Source organism: Phoca vitulina, unplaced genomic scaffold (assembly GCF_004348235.1).
Source record: "Phoca vitulina isolate PV1807 unplaced genomic scaffold, GSC_HSeal_1.0 scaffold8, whole genome shotgun sequence".
In the NCBI taxonomy this organism is placed as follows: domain Eukaryota; kingdom Metazoa; phylum Chordata; class Mammalia; order Carnivora; family Phocidae; genus Phoca; species Phoca vitulina.
In genome coordinates, this window is record NW_022589711.1 from 57249488 (window position 1) to 57264456 (window position 14969).

The following is a 14969-nucleotide window of genomic DNA, read 5'->3' on the forward strand; positions in this document are numbered from 1 at the left end:
TCTCTTGTTCTTTTCCATTTCCTTTGTTCTTTTTGAATTGCTTTGATTTTCTTTGTCTGCAGACTCCTGGCTATACATACTTTGTGTCTTCCAAGGACTTTGGAATAACTTTTAAGGATGAATTCTCATGCGCACATTTTCACAAAGCAGTGGGGAGATACACGGCACAGAGGCTAGATGAGGCCGTACTCAGTCTCAGATGACCCCGGGTTGGGGTCATGTGACAGCATGTCGGGCTAGGAGGCACCCCCACAACGGGTTCCTGGAAGATCGCTAGGCTAACTCTAGCGGTGTTAAACTCTGCCCCGGTGAGTTTAACTTTTCTGCCCTGAAGGTTCCTTAGTCAAAGAATAACTTCCCTAAGCAATGTCTACCAAAAAGATGCATCGTCCAAGTAATGATAAACTGTGAGCTTCTGTCAGTGGGAAATGTATCATTTCTCTTAGACTTTTTAGAATATTGAAAAGAATTCATCATCTTCATCTCCACACTCAAGAGATTCAAGAACCTCAGGGAATAGAAGCATTCCAATCCTTTACTGCTCCTACAACTGGGTTATATAACAGACAGAGGATATTATATATGGATATGACTTGTTGGCTCTAGTGGATAGGCCTTTGTTTATCTATTTTCATGAGGTCATAAACTTGCTGATCCTAGTCTTCTACAGGAGAGGAATTAAGAAGGTAGAAGAATTGACTCTCTCAGGAAGCGTATCTAATCTAACAAAGGATCAGATAAATACCACTGTGCACACATACATGTTATATCTCAAGTCCATTAGGATCAACAGATTAATAATAGCAGCAGTCATTTACCTTGAGACAAGCTCTGTCCAGGCATCTTCATTCATGTCTTATTTAATCCCTATAACAACTCTGTATGGTGTATATTATTCCCATTACTGATACAAGGAAACTGAGTCTCCTAAAAATAAGTAAGAACTCTAAGATCAGATGGGTTTCTGGCCCATGTGCCCCACAGTTCCTCCTCTCCCTGGAAGAGATGACCTCTGGGGCATTACACTCTGCTTTCCACCTAAGGCACGTGTCCCCGAGTCGATAGTTGGGCTCCCATGTAGGATTTGGCATAACTATTAGGCAGTCAGCTGTCTGAAGCAAGGTCTCTATCTTACTCATTCTGGATCCCCGGGCCAAGCACAGTGCCTGAAATGAAGTAATTGCTCTATAGTTATTCATTATAAAATTGAACCAGTGGTTCAAAGTGTGAAAAATCCCATAATTAGTGTAAGCACTAACAGAAATTACCACTTGACCAGCCTCAAGAGAGACCTTTTTGTTGGAAGCCATCAAAATAAAAAGGACCCACCTTGCTCCATTTAAAACACAAAGGGGGAGGTAGCTGAGCTTGCAGCCTGGCACTGTGCCTTCTAAGTGCCTTGAGTGGGAAGTCCTCCCACGTCCATCCCTGAGCTGTTGCTAGGACCTCTGAAAGTAGCAGAGGGTCTGGGACAACTGTCAACCCAGGGCAGGAAATGCCAGAGTTCTCCCACTTCTTTCCCACCAGAGAGAGTTAAGACAGTAAGTGGGCAGAGCCCATGTGGCAGCAACAGTGCCGGGTGGCTGTGGGGTCAGAGGAAGTGACCCTGAAAGCCAGAAGAAGGGGTCTCCATTCTCAGCCCTCTCTTAGGGCCCAGAAGCCTACCTGCCCCCCTGGGCCCTGCCAGTCCCCATGGCAATCAGCTCTGCTCTGTCTGCCAAAAAGCTGGACCTTTCAGAAAGCCCTATCCACCCCACGTTGCCCCGAGAGACCCAGACAGACAGCAAAACCTGTTAATCTGCATCCAGAGCAAGAATATCTCAATACACCAGTTTTGTTTTTGGGTTTTTTTTTTTTTTGAACTTGGGGAGGGTGGAGCAGTGTATAGGAAATGGCTTTGCCTTCTGTCCAACTCTGAGGCAACCCACCACCATGAGCTCTGAGAAACAGCAGTTTTGTTTTGGAAACTGGCACCCAGAGCAGGCTTGCTCCTGGAAATGAATTTGCACCCCCCCCCCAGCTGCAATGTTCTACTTCCAGCCTCCCTGCCAACACCCCCTTCCAGCTGCCCCTCTCAAAGGCACCATTGTGCCCGCCTGGCAGAGCAACAGAGGAGGGCTGAAGAGGAAGAAAACATTTTCTGCCCATGGGATGTTCTTAAGCAGGTTTGTGTACATGGCTTCATGCTGCATTCCTTGAGCCCACACAAACCCGCCAAAACTCCATCATCCCTGTCACAGATGGCAGCCACTTTCCAGTCTGTCTGGCCTACCACAACTCCCTGTCAGGGAACGCAGAGCACGCAGCTGGGTGGGCAAAGCTGGTGGGAGGGGGTCATGATGACATGTTTTCAGTACAGCACTCCAGCCTGCCAAAGCAAGGCTGAACGTAGACTCTGAATCTCTGAACTGGAAGGGGATTTAGTCCCATTTGCCACTCAACAAAAAGATTCATTCTGGTACATTCTGATAAGTGCACATCCAGCCTCCTCCTGGATACTCCATGGATAGGAAGTTTATTACTTTCCCAGAGTCCTATTCCATATTGCTGGACCGCTCTGACTTTCTGAAAGTTCTTCCCGATGTTGAACAAGGATGTGTCCTGTTCATCGCCATATCCTTCCCCTGTCAGCACATAGCACAATGCTTGGAACAAAATAGTTGCCCAGTCTGTGTTTGTGGGATGCATGACTGAGTTCCCCATCCGTCTCCATCCAGCAGGCCTGTTTCCACTCTCTGAGGCCCATAGAACATGCCTTCTTCCTCCTCATGTGACTGCCCTTCACAGGGCTGAAGATCTGATTCCACAGCATCTCCTATTATCTTCACTGAGCTAACCATCCCCAGTTCCTCATGTGACTCAATGTACAGACCCATGACTATCCTGACAACTCTTCTCTCGATGGACTCCATTTTTTCCAGCGTCCTCCTTAAAATGAAGACTCAAATCCCTTGTGTCTAGAATACTCAAGAAGTGGTCTCTTAGGTAACAAAGCACAAGATGATCAGGCATTTGGTACATGCTGTGTAAGTTAGACTGTCTTCCTGAGCTCACTGTTTGCATCTCATGCAGGAAACCTTCAGGTTCATGAAGCCTACCACGAACCTGCATAAATTAGGAAAAGAAGGACCTTCCTTCATTTCACTGAGGCAATGTTTCCTCACCTATAAAAATGAGGATACAAATACCAACAGCGCAGGGTGGTAAGGATTAAACATAAAATATATGAAGTGGGCCTGGTTCATAATAGTTACTCAATAAATGATCTATGTTAATATCATCATATAATATTCGTATGTATTAGTATCTAACTACCCGTGACAGACATCGGCTCCTAGAATGACCTAAAACTGCCCCTCTGGCTGCAGGGAAAGCCATGTCCTAAGGTTTACCTACATGCCAGGGGCTACTTTTTTTTTTTTTTCAGTGTAGATAGCACTGGACTATCTTTCTAATAATGCTATCACCACTCATCAACACCACTGAATTTATCACTTTTTCTTCCCTCAGGATACACATCAGATTATTGACACCGAAACCATTCTCTTTCGTTCTTCTCTAGGGAAAACAGACATCATTGTTTGCCCTGGCTGCTTTTCTTTCACTCCCAATAAATGTCTCTCTTCTGGCCATAGGCCATGCAGATACGCAGATAGCTCCTTCCTCCTCAGTGATGTGCTAGAACCAGCTCGCTTGCTGGCACATCAGCTCCAGCCGCATTTTCAGTGATGTCACGTTGGTAGCTTGAAATTGGCCATAGTGGGAGTATTTATACCACGGAACACCACAATCAGAGCTACTGCTGCTGGGTTTTTTTCCTCCCCTCCCGGAGATCCTGCTGTTAAGCTTTTAGCACACCATTGATCCAGCACTGACCTGCTGTGAGCACCTTGAAGACAGGGACTCTGTCCCATTTCTGTTCCATCCCCAGGGTCTAGCACAGAATAAGTAGGTTTTCATCATTCTTGATAGATGAGTAAATGCTTTTGTCTTCTGTCTCTTAATGTCTCTCTCATATAAATCATGCCCCATGTGCCCTAGTCTTGTTACAAGCTGTTCAGCTGTAGATTTCCCTTAGCTGTGATCAGAGGACTACTTCTTGCAGACTTGGATTCACCTTCCTTCTCTCTCCCCAACCTGGACATTCAGTCCACTTTATTTGGTCAATATATTCATCCTTGGAAGTTGTGGAAATTCACCTAGAATACCTTGATTTCCATTTGGGGATTTCGCCACACATTCTTTCTTTCAATTAAGCAACAGTTATATTGGACATCTGATGTGGGTAAGACATGCCAGGTACCATGAAAAACACAGAGCTGTGTAACATATGGTCCCTGTCCTCTGGGAGCTTAAAGTGTCCTGGGGACAGGTGAATAATACATAGCAAAATCTATATTCCATATTGGAGAGAGAAGCAAGGCAATGAAAAGTCAGAGAAGGAAAAGATCGGTTTCTACCTAGAGCATTGGGAAAAGTCTTATAGAGGAGATAGCTTTTGAGCTGGAAGGGTAGCATTCTACTAGGCATAAAAGAGGTAATTGGCAGTTTAGGGAGTGAGTACAGAAATAAAAGCAGGTAGGCCCAACTCTGTGGCCTACATGCAGACCAGTTTGGGCTATCATGACTGCCTTTTGCCAGGACCCAGGTCACCCTTTTTCTCAGCTACTCTCCTCTTTCCAAATCAAAGGATACCTTGGGCCAGTGCCCAGCCTTCCTTCCCCATAGTCTAAGGTACATTCCAACCTGCCAGGCCAATTCACAGAGAGAACACCCTCCCCACCTCCCAAAGCAGAAATGTGGCCACCATAAACGAGCCCTACCACCCCCATTCTCACCTGGGCCCTACAGGACCCTGGGACTGTATAGGATGGTACAGATGCTTTCCCTTTTCCTAATGCCTATGGGCATCCTGTTCCCTCAAAAAAGGGGGGTGGGGGATCTTGGCAGGTCTTCATGTCAGCCATTCCTCTGTCCTTGAGTGTGTACCTGAGGCTCTGACATAGAGTCAGGCATCAAGCAAGGCCTCCCTCTCCTCCTGTCCATCCCCCTCTCAGCCCATCACAACCCCTATTCAAGCGTGTCTGGATATTGTCCACCTCTTCTTCAGCCCTCTCTCTTTCTTCCCACTGTAACTGAAATATTATTTTCCCTAGACATCCCCCAGTACTTCCCTGCTTCACTCTTCAAAGGACACCCCACCCCCATTTCTCACTCACCAGGGTAGGAAAGGACTCCAGTATCATCCCCAGACCAATGTCCACCACTATCTTCAGCATCTTCTCTTCCACTCCATCTACTTCCATCCTAGGCATTCCCAACATCCTCCTTCCTCTGTGCATTTATCCAACATGTATTCACTGAGTATCCTCTCTGCCTCAAACATCCATGAAAACCCTTTTCCTCAATCATATTACCTTTAGATCCCATCTTCTCTCTCCAGCCCCATGTACTCCAAAAACACATGGCTGTTCTGACTCTGTTCCCTCACTACTACCCCTATTCACCCTCAGTCCCTAGTTAAGCCCTAGATTTTCCAAGAGTTAGCTGTGTAATCTAGGAAGGTCACTTACAAGCTCTAGGCTCAGTGTTCTCATTCTGGTAATTAGAGATTACCAAATCTAATATTCCATCTGGCTTCACCATTCTAAGATTCTCTGCTCAGGCCTTCGTCCAGCTGCCAAAATCTTTCTTTACAAAATCACTCATGACCTCTTGATTGCCAATCCAAATGACCAGAAGTCTAAGTTCAGACCTGCTGATTCTGATTAGCTCTGTGACATTGGACCATTCCAATTTAACTGCCGTTTTTCTCATCTATAAAATAAAGTGATTAGACTGAATGACCTTTTAAAACTTTGATTCCGTGAGAACACAGACACAGAGAAGAGAGAGAGATCCTTTTTGGAGAGTGGACAGGGAAGAACTCATGGAGAAAATGACATTTGTAGAGATTCCAAAGAAAAGCACAGAAAGGGTCCTAGGGTGTCCTCAAGGGTATCCTTCCACTAGGGGACTGTAATAATGGGTCTAGACAAGGATCATCATCCACTAATTAAGAGCTCTATAATGGAATATTCAAGTTGACCACACTGGAACCCACTAACCAATCTGAACATAACAACAACAACAAAATGAGATAAACTGTAACCACCTAATGAGATGCACTAGGAAATATACACCCCTCTGACAAAGCAGTCTTGCCAAAAAGTCAACCCAAGTGTCAACTATACTCAAATTTTTAAAAGTTAAATGAATTAATTAATTAAATTTGATTTAAAATGTCAACCCTGAATCTGATCAAGCCTCTAGATCTATAAGTACCAACTTAGTGAACATACAGGAGATAGACTGGGAATATGTTTAAAAGACACCTCAGAGACACAATCAGCAAAATCCAGAATCTGGGAAACTACGGCCTTACTTCTCAAAGTGTGGTCCATCACACACAGCACTCAGGATCACCTGGGAGCACATAGAAATGCAGAGTCTCAGGCCCTATCTCAGGTCTCCTGAATCACAATCTGCATTTTAATAATCCTGAAGTGATTTGTATGCCCAGTTGACCCATTTCCTTCAATAAATGTTAAACTATAAGAAAAAAAGGACAGGGAATTTATAGATCAAAAGAAACCTAAGAAACATATCAAACAAATCTGTAGACTTTTCAGACAAACCAATTATTCTTAACAGTGAGATTACCAAGGAAATTTGAACAATTACTGGATATTTATTGATATTAAGGAGTTGTTACTTTTTTAAGAGTGATGATAATATTGGGTGAGTCTTTTTTTAAAGACTTGTCATCTAAAGATACATACAGAAGTATTTGTAGATGAAATGTTAGAATATCAGGAACTTTTTTTAATAAAGATTTTATTTATTTATTTGAGAGAGAGAGAACACAAGCAGTGGGGGAGGGGAAGAGGGAGAAGCGGACTCCCCACTGAGCAGGGAGCCTGATGCAGGGACTCCATCCCATGACCCTGAGATCATGACCTGAGCCAAAGGCAGACCCTTAACCGACTGAACCACCCAGGCGCCCCCTATAAAATAATTCAATATGGAGATGGGGAAACAAACTGGGGTAGAGTTAAAACATGATTTACCTGTGAGTTGCTAATTGCTTAAGCTGAGATGTGGTGTACATGGGATTTATTACTCTACTTTCCTGTGTACTTAGAAATACCCATAATACAAAGATTGAAAAAGAAAGACTGAGAAGGAATCAGCAAAGATTGGACGCACAAATCAAGACAAGGCAGTGCAGGGAACCCAAGAGAGAAAATGTCAAGCCGAAGGGGGACAAATGCCCCAGAGCCATTGAGGCCTGGGTTACACCTCCGATCTGGCCCGGGAGGGGTCATCCCAGAGAGGAGACAGACACAGACCAACCGCAAGAAGATGAAACAAAACAATCTGCGTTCTAAACCAGAGAAAATCGACGTAATCCGTGGCCCCGTGAATTGAGGTTAGAAGAAGGGAGAATTTCCTAGTTGCTAAAAACTGAAACAGGTCATCAAGTAAATTATGGGATCTCCTTCTCTGAGGACCTTCAGAAATAGGATCGACAGGGCTGAAATGGAGGCGGCCTCGCTCAGCGGGGAGGAGGTGCAGATCCGCCGCCTTTTTCAGGTCACCGAGGCCGACAGGCACTGGGGCGCGGAAAAGCCTGCAGCCGGAGCAGGGGAGCATCGATGCCTCCCTCGTTTCCTGTGCTCTCTGCCCTTCTCGGGGCGTACGGAGAGCTTGGCGGGTCCTGGTTGTGCCCAGAGTTATGGGGATTTTAGGGATCCGAGAGATGAAGGGCGGAGGGCGGTTGGGAGGGAGGGGAGGGATACGTATTCCCAGCGCTTTGCATTTGCTCAGAAACGCGCTCCGGCTCCCTAACCCCGTGTCTGGTTGCTTACTCACTAGCTCTCCGCCAGACAAACCAACCATCCCCGGCTCACAAAGAAACCAGAACTAGGGGCATTGTCTTCGCAAGGGGGGCCGTGGTGAACGTGGCCGACAGCTGCGGGCCGGCGCAGCGGGGCCTGGGAGGAGGCGGGCGCGGGCCCTCCGGGCCGGTGCTTCGGCAGATTCCTGAACCGCTTCCAAGGGCGCAGGAGCCGAGCTGGACTCGAGCACCGCGCCCCGCCCGGGGCCTGCAGCGCCGCCTCGGACCCAGGCGGCCCGTTGTCCCAGTATGACTGTGAGCACGACTTCGGGCGTGTGCGCGTTCGCTGCCGGGGACAAGAGCTCTCTGTTTCGGCCCCACAGCAGGCTATAAATACCTGAGTTCAGCGCAGCCTCAGCCTGGAAGGGAGCCTGCTAGCCCAGTCCTAGGTTAGGGACGACTAATAGTGCGTTCAGGGACCGCCGCGCTCCTTGCACTCTCCCCTGGAGGGCGCCCCCCTCTCCCCGCCCCAGCCGGAGCAGGGGGAGGGGGCCCGATGACGTCATGGAACTGGTGGAGGATTTAGCTCAGGAACCCACCCGGGAGCAGCCCTGGGGCCGATGTTCTATTTAAGCCGACGGTGTACCACTCTCGGCTCCACTTTCCCAAATCCAGCACGGCGGCTTTCCACCTTCCCAAGGTCTAAGCAGGCTTGGGGTTCTGAAAGAAATCAATGTGTAATGTCTAGGCCAAGAACCCTGGAGAGTGGGCATGCAGGTATGGGCTGGCAGGGCTCTCACAAGCATGGGTGGGGCCGAGAGGCCATTAAAATTTTTCCAGCAAGGTCTCAGGTAGTGGGACTGATTTCACGCTGAAATATGCCTGGTGGCACAGGTAATATTATTATTAACTGTAATAACAATGTAGACAGTTATGGAATGCTACTGCTTTCCAGACACCACTCAGACCCTCAGAGTAGACACTTCGGGGTTATTCCACCACCCACCCCCATTTTACAGATGACAAACTAAAGCTCCAAGAGGTTAAGGAGCTTTAAGGAAGGATCACACAACCGCCAATGTCAGAGCCAAGATTTAAACCCGTATCTCTTTGCCTTCAGGCCCAATCATGCTCTTTCCAAGACACTGCATTGCCTTTCAGTTTTCAAATAGGTGCATTCCAAAGGTGAGGGCGCCCACTGTCCAACAGCCTCCAGGCACTCCCATCTCTTCATTCTATTTGCTCCAGTCTGCCTATGACCCAAGACATAATGGGGAAGGGGACAATCCATCAGAAAGCAGAGGGAGGACTGTTTGCTCTTGCGGAAAGAGGTTAACAACTGACCGAGTTAATAGCTAACGCTCCTAGCTGGTTATGACTGGAGATGGAGGGGACAGGGTACACTTAAAACGGCAGCAGGGAAGAAAGATGACTTTGTGGAATCTGCTGTGCCAAGGCTGTGCTGTGCTAGTGGTATACTTTTTTTTTTTTTTAACAAAGCTGGCAACGAGGCAAGATATAATACTATTATCCAACATTGATGTGCCGGGCACTGCTCTAAGTACTCTGCAAGACAGAGTAGTGGTGGGAAGATTTCAATTATTCAGACAACAGCTGGAGTTTAATTTTGCTATAAGTCTAGCATCAGCAAAAGTCCTGATTTGCCTCGTTGACTCTTTCATCTCCAGAGTAGGATCTGGCATCTGACTGCCTGGGTTTGCATCCTTGCTCTGCCAGCCTGTAGAGGGGCAAGTTATGTAGATTTGAGCAAGCACCTTAACCCCCATGAGACCCTGTCATTTGGGCGGTAGCAGTGGTGCCCTGAGGATCCCAAAAGAAGGCAGGGCAAGGACCAGCGCATTGCCCAAGGAAGCTATCGCCAAACGTGAGCTGTTCATGCTATTATTATTATTGTCTCTAGGAGGGAAGAGGCATTTTGACCAACAATAAATAAATTGAGATGATGTGGAAGTAACTACAACCAAGAGGGAAAGTGTCGTTTTGTCTCAGAAGTGATAGGGTACAGGAAGTCAGTGCTAGACAGAGTTGAGCCAAGCTAATTTCAGAGAGTTTGGAAAAAGTCTGACCCAGTGGGATTCTAGCCTGAATCCTTAAATAAGAATTTATGTAGAAAGGATAGGAAGGATAGAAGATATTCCAAAATAAATTTTTAACAATTCATTAATTCCATTGGGAAGAAAAGGGAAAAGATTTATAAAAATTACCATGACTGCAGCAGGGCGCTCTGGGTTGGGCCCATGCTTTCAGCAGACTGTACATGTACATGCAGAAGCAGGGTGTGACCATGCAACCAAGTGTGAACGCACAAAAGCAACTCAGACCTGATGCTGGAGGCCAAGCAGAATGTTAGACAATGAAGCGAAAGAGAACATGGAAAGAATAGCTCATTAGGACTTGGCCCACCAAAAGAATTTTTGTCTTTTCCAGAGAGTAACCCTAACAAAAAAATGGAAGAACAGATGCTAAAGGTGGGTACGAGAGCCCAGGGAAGATCAATAGAGAACTAACTGGCCTTGGAAAAACACACCCATTAGAATCCAAGTTGCTGGACAAACCTATAGATGTCCTTCAGGGGCCGCTTTGACAAATCTTGAAAACAGAGTAGGATTCATCCAATGAGAGGTAAATGGACAAATACCCAGTTTTCAAAAAATTAGAAAAGGAGACATCCCAATCCCTGGCAAGTTTCTGAAATAAATTATTAACCAAGTGTTTGCCCTTTGCACATAGGTATTAGTGATTTAATATGAGTTCTCTTATTCCTTTTCTGACAGAGATTGTAGGGTGGTCATTTAGAAAAATGGTGTTTGGTCTCAGCACAATCTTGTGTTTTAGTGGAGAGAACACAGGATTGAGGTGTGGAGACCTGGATGCTAGTCTGGTTCCACCATTAGTAAGTTGAGTGACCACAGGCAAGTGTCTAAACCCTTCTGGGCCTCATTTATGAAAGATGGGGCATGTTCTTTTAAGGCGCTCTCATTTTTAATTTCCATGATTCCACATTGTAATGAAAAGGAGACTGAGTGACAGTCCCATCCAGAGGCTGCAGCCCCAGCAAGGCAGCCACACCTCGAGGGCTATGTAATGCACAGTGTCTGCCATGTTAGACTGACCAAGGAGAGGGCTTGGCCCCTGTTTTTGCCCTTTATATACATGTGTTAATGACTTAGTCCCCAAATGATAGGAAAGCTGTGGCAAGGGGTCGTAGAATGAAGATTTAAAATGAACTAGATGGACGGAGGGGACTTGGGCTAGGAACCAAATGAAATTGATGTAAATGTAAAGCCCTATGTCTACATTATTTTAAAAAATACTTACACAAGGTCACAATAGGGAAGAGCTGGCTGAGAAGTAGATAATGGGCTGAGGGTCTGGGTGTCTGTGATGATCACCCATTCAAGCTGAAGTGATTCAGCTCTCATCTAGCTGCTAACAAAAGAGCTAGTACAACTGTGATCATATTTAACAATAAGGATAATGATAATGGGGGACATGTGTTGCGCCTTTCCATGGGTTTCCCACATTATCTTATTTCTGGGGGAATGACCGTGTGAGGGGAGCCCAGCCCCAGGATGTGCTCCTGTCCTGGCCGCCTTTGCCATCAGATCCTGTGACAATGCTGGAGGCCTTACAGAATGGGAGAGTAACCAACAGTAGTCTGTGCGGAACAGGGCAGCCAGGACAGGGAAGTCTGGAAACCAGGTCCCACAGGAGCGGCTGAGAGAGCTGACCGTGTTCCACCCAGAAGAGGCACAACCAAAATGGCGGTGTGAGAGGGAGGAGAGATAAAGGGGTCGTTAGGACTTAGGCTCTGACTGCCTGCCATCAAGTCTGCGTACTTCCATTTGTACGTTGTGTGACTTTGGGCAAATTGCTTAACCACTTGGTGTGTCTCAGTTTCCTCAAACATAAAGAGGAAATAGTCACAGTAACTGACTTCCAAGATTATTATGAAGGTAATAAATGAGCTGTGTACAAAAGCTTACCTGGCAGATGGCAATGCTTAATACATCTGAACAGTGATGATGATTGTCATCATGTAGCTGGTGGGCTGTCCCCATGGAGGAGGAAGGAGAGTCATTCTGTCTGGCTTCAGAAGGGAGACGAGGACCAATAGGTGGAAGCAGGAAGAAAGAGAATCTAGTTCAACATAAAGAGACAAACTTTCAAATAATCAGAACTTTCCAGTGAAGAAATGAGTTTCCAATCACCAGAGAAGCTCACTCCATTCCATTTTGTAGTTGGGGGACAAGCCATGGGGATGATAAGGTACCATAAATTAAGAGCTCTGAAGAAATCAAGAGGTAAGCAAATATGAATGGCAATAAGCCCTTCCTTCCTGTTCCTCCTCTGTTGAGAAATCTCTGGAAGTTTGGGTTTGTAGGTAACCCCAAAGACAGTGGATTTTTGTTGCATGCTTTTCATTTTTCCTGCCTCACAATAAGTAAGCTACAGACCTTGGGCTTTACAGTCAAATTCCCTAACTTTGAATCCTTGCTCTTTTATATATCAGTTGTACAACCTTGAATAACTTAACTTCCCTCTCTGGGTCTGGCTGTTTTCTGCTGTAAAGGAAGTAAACTACCTACAATCGTGAGGAACAACGATCAGAATTAATACATTTCTTGCTGCATTGGTAAACAGTATGCCAAAAGGAGGCTGACCTTATAGATATTTGAGACAGGCAGATTCAAGCCGTCTGGCCTTTCGTACCTGGTGGGGGATGCGGGGGTGGTGGAGAGTGGATAAAGAAACTCTGCAACGTCAGCAAGCACAAGGGCCAAAATGGCACTTAAAATGCAGATACGGGAGACAGGTGAATTCTGCAAGCCTTCCAAATCTTTTTTCTTTATTATTGAAATATGTTTGACACATAATGTTACATTCGTTTCAGGTGTACAATATAATGATTCAACAACTCTATGCCTTATGCTGTGCTCACCGCAGGGGTAGCTCCCCTCTGTCACCATAAAATGCTGTGACAATACCATTGACTCTATTCCATGCTGTATCTGAAAGCCTTCCAAGTCTTCACATCTTGTCCTTTTCACCGGAGGGATAAAATAAGAGGGAGGGGGTGTGAAGTGAAACTTTTCTCTCCTTTGTTCAGGATCTACTGTGTGTTAGGTTCGGGGCTCAGCTTCCCACCCTATCTCCACAATGGTTAGGCAGGGACGGAATTGATGATAATGAGGTTGGACCAGAGAACAGGTTTGCAGTTGTCTCGAGAACCATCCCTAAAGCCCTTCTAGATCTGAAGCCTTGTACTGCTGTCCTCAGAGCTGACCAGGATTGCATCTCCCCAACCCACTTCAATGGCCAAGGCATTAGGCCTCCGCCACCTTGCTCAAGATTGAGCTGCTGGCTGAGGGCCCATCACACCCTTCATGAGAGCCCCCACCACACACACACATACACATAGCGCTTGGGTCGGGGTACACTGAGAACACTAACCAATGATCTTTTCTCTCTGCCCCTCAGTGTGACGGGGTTGGGGTAGACCTGAGCAACATCTTCCTTGAGGGCATTGCCATTCTCAACATTCCCAGCATGTACGGTGGCACCAATCTCTGGGGAGAAACCAAGAAGAACCGGACTGTGATCCGGGAAAGCAGGAAAGTCGTCACTGACCCCAAAGAACTGAAATTCTGCGTCCAAGGTAAGCAAGGCATGAGGAAAATTGCTCTAGGTCGGCGCCCCAGTGGAGAGGGGCACTCAGGTGGGTCTGTTAGCACACTCTACCAGGGCCCGTTGCTCTGGGGCTATGCCAACTCATCATCCCTGTTGTTGCAATGTTTACAACCTAATTGAGAAGAGAAAATTAACAGTAAGGGAGCCCTAAATAACAGTCAGTTGTCAAACTGGGACTCTGAGGTCAGGAGTGAAACGCTGCTCTCAAGGTCACCAGTGCCCTCCAGTAACTAAATCCAGTAGTCAGTTCTCACACTTGATCTTCCTTCACTCAGCAGTGGCATTTCACCCAATCCCTCCCTGTTCGTGCAAATACTAGGATTCCACAGGTTCCTGTTTTCCTGCTCCCCGACTGGTTACCCTTTTCTAGTCTCTTTCACTGATTCTCCATCTCTCTAATCTCTTGTGCTGGCAGCCCACCGGCAAGGGCCTCAATCCTCTTTTCTGTCTGTACTCACTCTTTTGATGACCTCATCCAGGCGTGAGACTTTATTTAAATACCACGTGAGTGTCAGTGACTCAGCATGCCCAAAACCAAACTCCTGATGTCCCTCCCACAGACCTTCTCCACCCATAGCCTTCTCCATTTCAGTTGATGTTAACTCCAGCCTGCCCGTTGCTCGAGCCAAAACACTTGGCACCATCCTTGACTCCTTTTTATCTCACACCTCCCATCCCACCCATCAGAAAAGCTGTTAGCTCTACTTTTAAAAAAGCATCCAGGATCCAGTCACTTCTCACCCCTGCATTTCTGCCACCTTGATCTGAGCCACCTTCCTCTGTCCCCTGGCTTACTACAAATCCTCCTAACTGGATTCCTTGCTTCTATCCCTCCCTGCCCTATAGAGTCTGTTCTCACCACTACTTCAGAGGACCCCTGGGAAAATATGTCAGATTATGCCACTCTCTGGCTCAAAATCCTGCAGTGGCTCAGAGTAAAAGCCAAAGATCTATATGTGGCCCAGAGGGCCCTAGATAGTCTGGCCTCACATTACCTTAGTGACTTCATCTTCTATCACTCTCCCCCTCATCCCTCTGCCTCTGACACCCTATCTCCTCTAACACAGCAGGTTGCTTCTATGGACTGACTATACTTGCTGACTGGAGCAACTGGGAAGTATGCCTTAGAGGCCATCAGCTGGACCTTGCCCTATCAGCCCACCAGGATACCGAACACACCTTCACCCCTACCCCTTACCAGCCATTTCCACCAATGAACCAAGTAGGAACTTAATCAGAGTACCTGGGCAGCTCTGATTTCTCTGTGGTTTGGATAAATGGCACCCACTGATCCTCAGGGGTTCTCAGTGGACTGGTGAGCTGAGGGAAGAAAGCCATGTGTGAGGGTATTGGCAAAGATACCACACCAAGAGGCAGG

The 14969-nt window shown here is 46.6% G+C and overlaps 1 protein-coding gene across 5 annotated transcripts in view; it reads left to right on the plus strand.

Moving 5' to 3' along the window:
• Positions 1 to 14969, plus strand: part of DGKG (diacylglycerol kinase gamma) — a 205413-nt gene that overhangs the window by 145183 nt on the left and 45261 nt on the right. For all 5 annotated transcript variants that reach the window (XM_032406961.1, XM_032406959.1, XM_032406960.1 and 2 more), the window contains one exon: positions 13382 to 13559. In XM_032406961.1, coding sequence (XP_032262852.1) covers positions 13382 to 13559 — 178 coding nt within the window. The remainder of the gene's footprint in view (positions 1 to 13381; positions 13560 to 14969) is intronic.